The sequence below is a fragment of the Takifugu flavidus genome, unplaced genomic scaffold, assembly GCF_003711565.1.
Source record: "Takifugu flavidus isolate HTHZ2018 unplaced genomic scaffold, ASM371156v2 ctg272, whole genome shotgun sequence".
NCBI lineage: Eukaryota > Metazoa > Chordata > Actinopteri > Tetraodontiformes > Tetraodontidae > Takifugu > Takifugu flavidus.
The window spans coordinates 54188-67008 of record NW_026621919.1 but is presented as its reverse complement, the minus strand read 5'-3'; the positions used below and the strand labels follow the sequence as shown (position 1 = coordinate 67008).

Genomic DNA, 12821 nt, shown 5'->3' with positions numbered 1-12821 from the left:
CAGTAATTAGAGATCCAATAGCCCTGAAGCCAACCTCTACACAGATTTCTGTGAGATCAGCAAATGGTCTCGTAACCAAAGAAAGAATGTCAGTCCCTGTAGATGTTTGTGACCCTGTAAGTGGAATCACACTTAAAGCTCCTTTTGTGATCTCCACCACGTCCCGTAAATCTATTAGGAAGAGATCTTATCTCTCAGCTCCAGTTGATGATTCGTACCACAGCCGAAGGGATGTGGTCTGTAGATAGAATGGTTAATCTGTGGGTAAGAGAAGGAGAGAAGTGCAGTAAATTTTGGTCACTCGACATTCCCGAAAAGCAGCCCCCTCCATTCTCTGAGCCAATCACTATGATATATGGTAAAGCTCTGTCATACTGACAGCCTGAAGCCCAGCTCCACAATCAAACTGACTTGCATGTAACCATGCACGTGGAGCGCACTGGTGGATTCTGTAAATCAGACTCACACGGCACATCAAGCTATGCAGAGCAGTTTGCTAAACTCAAAGATCCACGATGATTGTAATTATGCATCTATATGTGTGTGGTCAGACGGCTGTCTGCACGGCAGGAAGCATTTCCGCCGAAGCAGCAGCGCTATTCAAAGTGTCAGGCTCTGTACCACATGTTTCTATTGCTAAACCACTAAAGATGGCAAGACTTGGGATGTGACGTAAAATAGCTGTATGTAAATGCACTGCACACACTAACAACACAGACGCAGTCTCACAAGGCAATGCCTTTGCTGACAAAGCCGCAAAGGCTGCAGCAAATAACAACACACTTCTTGATAATGATGAGGAAGAATCATTTAGCCTAGAACCTGCAGATAATGATATTCTAAAAGAAATGCAACAAGGTGCTCCAGAAAAAGAAAAGGCCATGTGGAAGAAGCGAGGAGCCAAACTGGATGACAAAGGACTATTAACCATAGGAAACAAGCCAATCCTTCCCCGGAATATGCATAAATGGGCAGCATTAGTGAGCCATGGGCCATGCCATGTCTCAACAGGAGGGATGGTACAGATGGTTAATGAACATTATTACACTCTAGGATTTCACACATATTCAAAAAATGTTTGTTCACAATGTGCTATTTGTGTAAAACACAGCCCACAAGGAGCCCTTAAGGCCCCTGCAGGCACTACACCATTACCAAATCATCCATTTCACACAGTTTTTCTAGATTTTATTCAGCTAACACCATGTGAAGGTAAACAATATTGTCTAGTAGTGTTAGATGGATTTACTAGGTGGGTAGAAATTTCCTCCACGGCAAAAGCAGATGCACTGACAGTGGCAAAAGTCCTATGTAGAGAGATCATTCCCAGGTTTGGCATCCCGAAGGTCATCTGGAGCGACAATGGAAGCCATTTTGTAAATGAGGTAGTGAAAACTGTAGGAGTAACTTTGGACATTGATTTGAAGAACCACTGCGCATACCACCCTCAGAGTGCAGGATTAGTTGAAAGAGTCACTATTAAGAATAGACTGAAGAAGTGTATGGACGAGACAGGAAAGAACTGGATGTTTTGTCTCGACCTGGTGAAATTATGGATGCACATAACACCACACAAGAAAACAGGCATCACACCTTTTGAAGCATTATATGGGCGGCCTTATTGCCTACCATACTTTGCAACAACAAATGAGCTAGAACATGTTGAGGAAACAATAGCAGATTATCTAAAAAAGGTGTTACTTAACCGATGTGTGAATACTGTAAATGTTCTGCCTAGTCCTGTGTCTTCCACAGATTCCACCCCCCAGGAACCCATTCAACCGGGCGACTACGTGTGGGTGAAGAAGTTTGTGCGGAAGAGGTGGAACACGCCTAGATGGGAAGGTCCTTATCAAGTACAGCTGACCACAAAGACTGCAGTTCGAGTGGACGGGAAACTGTCGTGGATACACCTTTCCCATTGTAAGAAACAGAAAATTCTTCCAGGTGAAGGCGAGGGAGCAGTGGCGGTTAGTCTGTAAACGGCTGACGGCCTGTATAGGTCCAGCAACGGCTGAACCCCGTCGGAACCTGAGAAGGAGAGTTAAAAGGAAATGAAGTTGTTCTTCCTAATTGTGGTGAGTGCTGTGACGGCGGGACTCGTGAGTTTTGGCCTTTGGAACTTCCGACAGGAGGGAGGTAATCAGGGACAGAAAGATGCTCTGAGACAGGATGAGAGCTACGCGCGCGCTAAACGCACCGTAGTTAGCCACTTAGGACATTCATGGTTAGAACAAGATCCAGAGTCCCCACACATTTACGGTTTGAATACATGGTGGCGCTATGCTAATTTCACAGCTCAGACACAGAATCATTCTCGTTGTTACATTTGTTCTACGCTACCAGTTTCTGTGCATACACCGCGAGTAACTGCTGAACCAATGACAGGGAGTGTAGGACAGTGTTTTGTCCACATAGGGCTAAGCCGTGGCACAAATTTCACACTGAAGCTGTTGGATGGAACGTGGTTCGCTCGCAGCAATTGCACCCAAGAGCCACTACGGAAAGCCAATAGATTCAGATTCCCTGTGCTAGGTGCGATGAATCACACATACTGTTATGCATGGAGTGGTGGTAGAGACTAGGGGTCGTTACACAAGGATGTCTGTAAAGTTGTTTATACGTCATGCACACTGGGAGTCAGTGGAGATGTGAAGCTAAACTTTACAACTGATCGGTATTATCGGAAAACGTGTCTACAGCAAAATAAAAGTTCCGAACAGTGCGAACAGGAGTGTATTGATGACCCCCGGTACTTATGTGGTTTATATACCTTAAATGAATCAACACAGATGTGTCCAGAAGGTTATAACTGTACATGCAACTATCCCGCTTTCGCGCCAGGAGACAAAGGTACGCAATTAGTGGATAAGGGATGGTGGCTATGTGGACACAATGCGTATGCAGACCTACCAGCAAACTGGTCAGGAGTGTGTGCTCCTGTACATCTCAAAGATCACACAGTCATAATTTATGCTGCTAATGCTAGATCTGCACCACAGTTGCGCCCCAGGGAGGAGTTGTGCACTGGTAGGAGATTACTGTTGTACGTTCATCCCAGAGAATGATGGGGACGGTCATTTGATAGATAGCGCATTGAAAAATGTAACTAAGCTACAGAAAGCTATGATTGACGATGGTAGTCCTCCACCAGACTGGCTTACAGAAATGCTGTCAAGGGGGAGGGAACTGTTGTTCAAGATAGGAATGATGATAGGGATAGTGCTGCTAGTATTAGCCATACTAGCTTGTTGTGTAGTACCTCTTGTTCGGGGATGCATTGGCCGGCTCGTGGGATCAGCTGTTACTAGTACTTTGCTGCAGGTGGAAGAACAATCTCTACTGGACGACGATGAAGAGTAATCAGAAGAAGAATGGACAAATGTGACACAAGATGTAAATGAAATGTTTAAGATGTTTTAAGCTGTACACATGTTGAATTCTGAATGTAAGAAATGTGTTTCTAGGAAAATGATGTAATGCATTGAAATTTCATGAAATGAAAAGATGTAATACTGACGATGAGAATCTAGACGCATTTAACAATAAACAGGAGGGAAATGTGAGAAGAATTATTGTTGTTATTGTTTAAATGCTATAGTGAGTAGATTTAGAGTGTTTAAGGAATGTTAAAGAAAATAAATGGAGTGGAACAGTGGAACAACAGCTTTAAAGAGAGGACAGAGATGAGGTTTATGCTCTTGGTGCTGGTTGGGTTCTTAGTGGAACACTTTAGATAAAACCGGGGAAACATAATGACGCCAAGGCACATTAGAAAACATCAGAATGTTGCTTTTACAGGGTAAAATCCCACCTCGTTGTCGTTCCTGCGTGTTTCACCACCTGACACAATAAAAATAGAACAATGATTATTGTGGACTTGCACATCATTCTACACTGACATTTCATTAACATCATGAAACTTACCAGTGCCTTTTCTCCATTTATATATGAAAACTGTGAGGCAACCGATGGCGAGGACAACTGAAGCGGCTGCTGCAATGAGGTTCAGCCACCAGAGATCTGGAAGATAATGGAGATATTTGGTTCTCATTCATACAACATAATAATTAATGAATCTGGATCTTATCCCCCAAACTGGTTACTATGGTTACTATGTAGAAAAAGGACTAATGGACTTTCAGGTTTTTAAAGGATTTTCCATTATAAATGTGCATGACTACCCTCTTTAGGCTGTAACCTGCCTATAATCATTATATGAGGAAGACCTCTTCATCATCAGGACAGGACTTTAGACGACTGCATTGGTTTAACTGGGAGAAATGGGACAGCCCATAACAGTCGATGATCTCATCGAATTCAGGTGATTCAAGTGAAATCATCACAAACCAACATGTTTTTCCTGTCGTGTTTCACCTCTTTATTTTAGCTTGTTCCTCTGGTTGTTCCTGTAGTAATTATCCACAACAAACCTTTTAAAATCAGCTTGGATCAGAAATATTTCACTGACAATTTAGTTCTAAGAAAAGTTTGTGTTATGGTTGATCATGTCTTTGTCGTAACAATGAATCTTACAGCGCTGCAAAGTTTATTTATCCAAACAGCTGCAGGACGTTCAAGCAGGACGTCCAAGGAGGACGTTCCAAGCGGGACGTTCCAAGCGGGACGTCCACCCTACAGGGGTTGAGTGGAGCCGAGGTTACTGATCCATCCTCTCCTGAACTGCTCAGTGAGCCTGACCATCGTCAAGGTAACGCTCAGTCAGATACCGTGGAGATGTAGGATGATCACTGGTCCGTCCATCCATCCATCCATCCATCCATCCATCCATCCATCCATCCATCCATCCATCCATCCATCCATCCACCCATCCATCCACCCATCCATCCATCCACCCATCCATCCATCCACCATCCATCCATCCATCCACCAGTGTAGCAGCATCATGGTCTCAGGTGCTGGGACCAATCAAGAACAATAGCAGCTGTTTGGGTTTTATTGAGCACGTAGCTCCTCATCTGCTGCTCATGCCACAAACGCAGCTTCCTTATTAATGCGGCGCCGTTTTAAAGGGAAATAAAAAAGGCTTTTAAGATTTACTGCCAGGGAGAATGGTTGCAACACAGACACAAACTACCAACACAGCAGGAACCAGAAAATTAAAAAAGCTAATGTTGTGTTACGGATGTTCTCTTACAGTTACCATCTGCAGAGGTTGTTGCTGGAGTGGTGGTGGTGGCTTCAGAAGAGAAGAGAAGAGACAAACCTGAGTAAACAGAGAAAGCCAACAACAGCAACATTTAAAAACATCATTCAGTGGGGAAAATGTGTCAGACACAAATCAAAAGTCTGGAATTAAACTTGCAACTGCAGCAATGACAAAACATGACTTTGAACAGTTGTGTGTGTGTGTCACGGGGTCCCAAACTACACAGAACATTTTAGAAGCTGTTCCCTCTCTGTTGGTCCAGATCAAAGTCTTTCACCATCAATTAATTTAGTTGAGAGAGCCAATGTTCCCTCTCAGGTGATGTGGAGAGAAGAAGCTTCCCTGGAGATGTTCCAGGATGCAGATGACTGAAAATAAAATCAACACAAACCAGAAACTAAAACACAAGTTATTGTTGAGTCGTTACCTTTGCTCTGAGAAATATGGTGGGTTGTTGGTGTTGCTGAGGTGGTTCCTGGAAATATTGATGCCGTAGTAGAGATGGTGGCTTCAGAACAGAGCAGAAGAGAAAAGAAGACAACACAACACAACACAACACAACACAACAGAAGCGAATGGAACACAACACAACACAACACAAGTGAATGGAACAGAACACAACAGAACAGAACACAATAGAACAGAACACAACAGAACACAACACAACAGAAGTGAATGGAACAGAAAACAACCAACAGAACACAACACAATAGAACAGAACACAACAGAAGTGAATGGAACAGAACAGAACACAACACAACAGAAGTGAATGGAACAGAACACAACACAACAGAAGTGAATGGAACACAACACAACACAACAGAAGTGAATGGAACAGAACACAACACAACAGAAGTGAACACAACACAACACAGCACAACAGAGGTGAATGGAACAGAACACAACATAACAGAAGTGAATGGAATAGAACACAACACAACACAAAAGAAGTGAATGGAACACAACACAAACAACAGAACACAACACAACAGAAGTGAATGGAACAGAACACAACACAACACAACAGAAGTGAATGGAATAGAACACAACACAACAGAAGTGAATGGAACAGAACACAACACAACATAACAGAAGTGAATGGAACAGAACACAACACAACAGAAGTGAATGGAACAGAACACAACACAACAGAAGTGAATGGAACAGAATACAACACAACACAACAGGAGTGAATGGAACAGAATACAACACAACAGAAGTGAATGGAATAGAACAAACACAAACACAAAAGAACACAACACAACAGAAGTGAATGGAATAGAACACAACACAACAGAAGTGAATGGAATAGAACACAACACAACAGAAAAGAACACAACACAACAGAAGTGAATGGAATAGAACACAACAGAAGTGAATGGAACACAACAGAATAGATCAGAACACAACACAACAAACATGAGAACAGAGACATGAGCAAACAGAGCAACAACAGCAGCAACACAATCTTCCTCACTGAAATGATCGTTGTGGTTCAAAGGTGAAGATGAAACTATGTGATGGGAATACTCACTGGGGACCACAGTCAGATCAATTGCAGCATCTGGACCTGTTTGTGATCCTAAGCTGTTAAACTGGCGACAGGTATAAAGACCTGAATCTTCACCTGTGAGGTTCTTGATGGTCAGAGAACAGTTCTCAGATAGACTCAGTCTGCCTGGTTTATAGATTTAATCTGTCCAAGATCAATCAGCTCGATTGCTGCTGATGGTGGATTACTGGGACTGAACAGCCATGTAGTATAGATACAATTCTTCTGATCCTTTATCAGGTGTTCACAGCTCAAAGTTACTTCTTGATGTTCAGTCAGATATTTTCTGTTGGCATCTGTGAAAAAAAGAACAAGAATCTGTTCACAGGTAGAAAATGTCTCTGTTTCTGTTCGTTTATTGTTAGACAATTAAAATGCTGCTATTTATTGGGAAGATTTAAATCTGTTTTCATTAGAACTCATTCTCACCTGAATATTGAAGCATGAATGTTAGAAATATAAAAGCATGAATCCATTTGAAGGCGACCATCATGTTATCGTTTCCTTTTCTTCTGGAACTTCTCTTCATTTGACTTCCTTTAGTGCTGAAACTGCAGCAGCTTTCTGTGGTTTCCACAGTGTCGCCTCCCTTTTGAACTGATGTTGAGAATTGTGAAGCTAATTTTCCAAAACAACTAGCAGAAGTTCGATTCATCTAACTTTTGTCCATCTGTGGTCAGCTTTTCATGACATCATTTCACACTTTTGAGAGAAAGAGGAAATATCAACATAGTTGCTGATGAAAACATTTAAGGTCTCGACAGATTTGAGTTCCTTTTTTCCCCCCAGTTTATTATTAATGTATTGAGTTTTGTGATGAATGTGGACAGCAGCGGAGCTGTGAGGAACTACTGAGAACTGTATCATTCCCTCATTCTCAGTATGGGCTCATCTTCATCTCCTGACCTGAACCGTCACGATGAAGCGCAGCTTCTCTTTTAATCAGTAACAACTTTCTAAGTGTCTCAACTGTAGAATCACCACAGGTGCTCCAGCATCAGAGGGGATGTTTGATTATGTAGAGCTAAAACTAGAGGCCTTCAGCCACCCAGAGGAAGGAGATTCTGCAGATAAGAGATTAAAGTGGCCCGGAAAGACCCGACCTACGTATCTGGAGTTCAGTGGAAGGTCAACTGTGAGGAGATCCAGCAACACGTTTAACGGAGGAGCACAGGACAATAAAACTTGGTCATCAGGGACCCAAGAAGACAGACAAAGGCCACGTCAGTGATCTACAGTTTATTTACAAAAATTTACACAGTGCACGTGCTATCAATGGTGACGCCAGTGAACAAAGTGCCAAGCCAAACCCAAGGAAGTGCTCCTCGGAACGGTGGTGACCTAAAACAAAAGGAACACAGTCAATCGCAGGAACGCTAATAATCAAAGCTCAGTTTTCCACGAGTACTGGCTGGTGCCGGCTGCTTAAGAGGCCTGCCAAAAGACCAGATTAGCTGCAGGTGTGGAGGCAGCCAGCACAACAGATGAGTCCCCCACGACCCCTAGTGGACAAACAGATCAGACACAGGATCATAACAGAACAGTTATCACAGTCATGAGGAAGAGTTCAGCCAGTCCATAAACAGCACGATGGAGTCCAGGGCAGAAGCTGAAGGAACTGCTCAGTAAAAGAGACCTCAGTGAAGAAGAAAATCACAAAAACAAGGAGCTTGATGTGTTTTTAGCAACTGCAGCCATGATAAGATCAGCAAAACCGCAGAGACACATTTAAAAAGGAAACACTGAACAACCTTTAAGTTCTGCTGAGTATCAGATGAGATGGTTCCTGCAGAGGGTGTTGAAAAAAAGTCACTTTCAATAACTTAGTTATTAACATGAGGCACGAGAAGATTCTCACCTGGTCACCAGCTGATGAAGAACAGGAGTGAAACTGACGCACAGTTCTGGAGCAGGAACCTTCTGTGGCGAACTGCAGACATGAATCTAGAACCCAAAAGCAGATACACACTACTGGCTTGAGTTGGAGCAAGGTTACATTTACGGTACTGTCAAAGATTTTGGAAAAAATACCAAGAGGCGCAGGCGGCAGAAGAAACAGGATGGAAGAGGAGCAGGCTGGGCGGCATGAACAGACAATGAGGACGATTAGATTAGCTCAGGAACCATGAAACAAACGAGAATCAAACTTCTGGGAGCCAGGCTAGACAGTTGTGAGACAGTTGTGGCTCCAGTTTTAATGAAGGTTTGTGTGCAGCATTTTCCCTTTAATCTACACACATTTAAGGGAAGCTGTGATCTGTTTAGCTAACTGTTAAACAAGTACTAATGAAGTAATCACAACAACAAAAAATACAGCTATAATAGTAACTAATATCACAAATTTCATCCTCTGTTGAATGGCAACCCTAAAATGAAGCGGAAAAATAGCTAAATTAGAGTTGTTTGATGCAGTACATGGATTAAAGACTGTCAACGTCCACAGAAATGCTGTTGTTTCAATATTTACATCCAGAGTGACTGAATTTATCTGAGTAAGGAGTTCATGGCTTACCATAAAGAGTGATGTCCAGAAAGCAGGCAGGAGTACGGAGGACAAAGATTAGTGTGAAACAGAAGCATTTAAGAGGAGACAGTGGCAGGAAATGTGCCATCTTTACCTTATTAGCGTAACCCTGGTAAGATGTGGCGATGAGCTTGATGATCTCCATGTAAGCCGCTTTATTGTGTTTGCTGCTGAGGAGTTTGCCCTCGTTGAAAAGACAGTCCACGGTGAGCAGGAGGTCTGGGAGGCGGTTGCACACCTGCCTCTTGCTGTCAGCTTCAACAGAATTAGGGTCCAGAGTGTGATTCTTAGAGCAGCCTGCAGCCTCTGGTGTTCTCCTTCCCTTTTAGGCCGGAGGCATGACCCCCCCAGTTCCGAGCTGAGTTCCCCCTCCCAGTTAGAGCTGAGTTATGTCCACTTCCAAAACCTCCTCGCTCCAGATTCTGGGTCCCTGTCCTGAACAGATCTGTTCCACCATCCCAGTCAGCTTTAGTTCTGTTTGCTCGGCTCCAGTCTGTTCCGAGTCTTGGGGATTGTTAGCAAATGATTAATGTTATCGTTACGTTATAATGACTGAAGAAGAAGACCGAAGACACGATGAATCAAATCAAGAAGTTCTTTATTATGTGAATACCGGTTCTTCCTCACAACCAGGAATTGACGTGTAAATTTGTGAAATGTAACAATTCTTAATTCTAGTTTCCAGTATTTTAGATTCAAAAACATCACACAGTTCAAATTCTGGTGATTAAACGTGCACCAGGACACATCCTAAATATCCGTCCTGTCACAGAGATCTTAATTACTACAGCTTCTTGAGGTCTGGTGTCTCTACTGTGTCCTTTTGTCCTTGAATAAGGTTTGGACGTTTCCAGACACCACCGGCCGTCTGACCTTTACCAGCCGTGGAATTGACAATAACAATGACAAGAATCACCAACAAATTACAAACAGCGATGACTGCCATCAGTCCCATACGTTCCAACACAATACCAACAGCGATGCCTAACATCAGTCCCTTATGGTTCACCAGATCTGAATAAAGAAAAGCAGCAACGCCTTCAGAGGGACGTTCAGGTATGAGGATCCAGGTGTAAATAATACTCACAGTTAAACAGTCTCTTCCACCAGGATGGCTGAAATGACAAAAATGAGCGTTATTAATGGACTGAGACAACTTCCTGCACAACCTTCATCAACATTTTGTGTTTACTTCAGGAATAGGAATGTTGAGACTTTTCTGGATCTGATTCCAGGCAACACTTACACATTTGCATACCATTTTGGAAACCCATCCCATGAGCTTGTTTCGTGTTTCAGAAGCCATGTAGTCAAGGAACTTTGTTCCAGATACTGAAGAGAGAAAGGAAGAAGTGTGTGTTATTGGAAAATCAACCTGAGCAGCTTTGAACTTTCACCTGATGATGGAAATCATGCAGACATGAACCAGTGGGAAACACTTAGTTTAGACTGAGGTGAAATAGTGTAAATGTAGTTTTGAATTAAAAGTCAAATGTAAATATAAATAACTTTAAACAGGCAAAGCAATTATATGTAAAACTGAAATTGGTAAACAAACATCACAATCACTAAAATACCAAATTACTCAAAAGTCTCTATAAACCACCTGACATTTGTCCATGTAGCAGAAAAATCACATTTTCTCCACTCTTATGTTAAACCGTTACCTTTGGCCTTTGACCCGATTATTTTGTTCATGCCTGGAATCATTATATAGTTAATCAGTGTTTAAAAGTTAGTGTAACGCTCATTAGAATCAAAGATAGAAGTTAATATAGGTGACATGAAAACATGTTCTCTTCTCATGAAGTATTCAAATCACAGATGCATTTTCAAGTCAAAATGATTCAATTCATGACATTTAGGTGCACTGTTACCCAAACAACAAAGCATGGGTGACAAGTGAAGGCCTGAAGGCCCTTTTGAACGAGAAGAAGAGGGCCTTCATTACTGGAGACCTTGCTGAGCTCAGCAGAGTACAGAAGGAACTGAAATGCAGTCTGAAGGAGAGTAAGGGTTAGGGTTAGGGTTAGGGTGAGGGTTAGGGTTAGGGTGAGGGTTAGGGTGAGGGTTAGGGTGAGGGTGAGGGTGGGGTGAGGGTGAGGGTTAGGTGGGGTGAGGGTGAGGGTGAGGGTGAGGTTAGGGTTAGGGTTAGGTGCCATGACCCAGTAGGGTGACAGAGGTCTTTCAGGTATGAGGATCCAGGTGTAAATAATACTCACAGTACAACAGTCTCATACACCAGGATGACTGAAATGACAAAAATGAGCGTTATTAATGGACTGAGACAACTTCCTGCACAACCTTCATCAACATTTTGTGTTTACTTCAGGAATAGGAATGTTGAAAGTTTTCTGGATCTGATTCCAGGCAACAGTTACACATTTGCATACCATTTTGGAAACCCATCCCATGAGCTTGTTTTTTGGTTCAGAAGGCACGTAGTCAAAGAACTTTGTTCCAGATGCTGAAGAGAGAAAGGAAGAAGTGTGTTATTGGAAAATCAACCTGAGCAGCTTTGAACTTTCACCTGATGATGGAAATCATGCAGACATGAACCAGTGGGAAACACTTAGTTTAGACTGAGGTCAAATAGTGTAAATGTAGTTTTGAATTAAAAGTCAAATGTAAATATAAATAACTTTAAACAAAACTGAAATTCGTAAACAAACATCACAATCAGTAAAATACCAAATTACTCAAAAGTCTCTATAAACCACCTGACATTTGTCCATGTAGCAGAAAAATCACATTTCCTCCACTCTTATGTTAAACCGTTACCTTTGGACTTTGACCTGATTATTTTGTTCATGCCTGGAATCATTATATAGTTAATCAGTGTTTAAAAGTTAGTGTAACGCTCATTAGAATCAAAGATAGAAGTTAAATATGGGTGACATGAAAACATGTTCTCTTCTCATGAAGTATTCAAATCACAGATACATTTTCAAGTCAAAAAGATTCAATTCATGACATTTAGGTGCACTGTTACCCAAACAACAAAGCATGGGTGACAAGTGAAGGCTCTGAAGGCCCTTTTGAAGGAGAAGAAGAGGGCCTTCATTACTGGAGACCTTGCTGAGCTCAGCAGAGTACAGAAGGAACTGAAATGCAATCTGAAAGAGAGTAAGGGTTAGGGTTAGGGTGAGGGTTAAGATTAAGATTAAGATGAACTTTATTCATCCCCGTGGGGAAATTGAATTATAGTAGCAGCGTATGCAGAGTAAAAAGACAGAATAAATACAGATCAGATTAGAATGTTATAAGCATATATACAGCATATATTATAAGCATATATACAGCATATATTATAAGCATATATACAGCATATATTATAAGCATATATATAATATATATACATAATATAATATATAGATATATTATAAGCATTATAAGCATATATACATAAATATAGAATAAATTAGAAATAAAATTACTACATGAACATTACAGTTATTGTTATTGGCTGGGTTTGGATGAGTTATACAGTTTGATGGCGGACGGCAGGAATGACTTCCTGTCCCGTTCCTTAGAGCAGCGAGGCTGCAGGAGTCTGCTGCTGAAGCTGCTTCTCA

General features: G+C 41.9%; 2 protein-coding genes and 1 long non-coding RNA gene across 17 annotated transcripts in view; 1 reads left to right on the top strand and 2 right to left on the bottom strand.

The window, feature by feature from the left end:
• Positions 1-676: 676 nt before the first annotated feature.
• LOC130520045 (uncharacterized) lies at positions 677-5578 on the top strand. 5 transcript variants are annotated; one of them, XR_008948612.1, is made up of 3 exons: positions 677-2078; positions 3325-4711; positions 5161-5578. XR_008948612.1 is itself a non-coding variant. In XM_057023618.1 (3 exons), exons 1-3 carry the CDS (start codon positions 4284-4286, stop codon positions 5229-5231), a joined length of 285 nt encoding a protein of 94 aa, XP_056879598.1. In that variant the 5' UTR covers positions 4012-4283; the 3' UTR covers positions 5232-5578. The 5 variants fall into 5 exon arrangements, 1 of the variants encoding a protein (XP_056879598.1); XR_008948614.1 differs by having other exon boundaries at positions 677-4324; positions 4566-4711; XR_008948613.1 differs by having other exon boundaries at positions 677-4324; positions 4539-4711.
• On the bottom strand, positions 3926-7368 carry LOC130520052 (uncharacterized). Its single transcript, XR_008948619.1, has 4 exons — positions 7152-7368; positions 6705-7018; positions 5159-5678; positions 3926-4023 (listed from the first exon to the last, which is right to left on the bottom strand). It is a non-coding gene; the product is annotated as an uncharacterized LOC130520052 (long non-coding RNA).
• Positions 7369-9827: 2459 nt separating this feature from the next.
• LOC130520042 (uncharacterized) overlaps positions 9828-12821 on the bottom strand; it is a 34976-nt gene continuing 31982 nt past the window's right edge. For 2 of the 11 annotated variants that reach the window (XM_057023605.1, XM_057023617.1), the window contains 5 exons: positions 11640-11713; positions 11469-11496; positions 10493-10578; positions 10334-10361; positions 9828-10260 (listed from right to left, as the gene is read on the bottom strand). In XM_057023605.1, coding sequence (XP_056879585.1) covers positions 10031-10260; positions 10334-10361; positions 10493-10578; positions 11469-11496; positions 11640-11713 — 446 coding nt within the window. In that variant the 3' untranslated portion in view covers positions 9828-10030. Of the gene's footprint in view, positions 10261-10333; positions 10362-10492; positions 10579-11468; positions 11497-11573; positions 11714-12821 lie in introns of all 11 variants that reach the window. The other 9 variants (XM_057023606.1, XM_057023610.1, XM_057023609.1 and 6 more) reach the window with 9 other exon arrangements.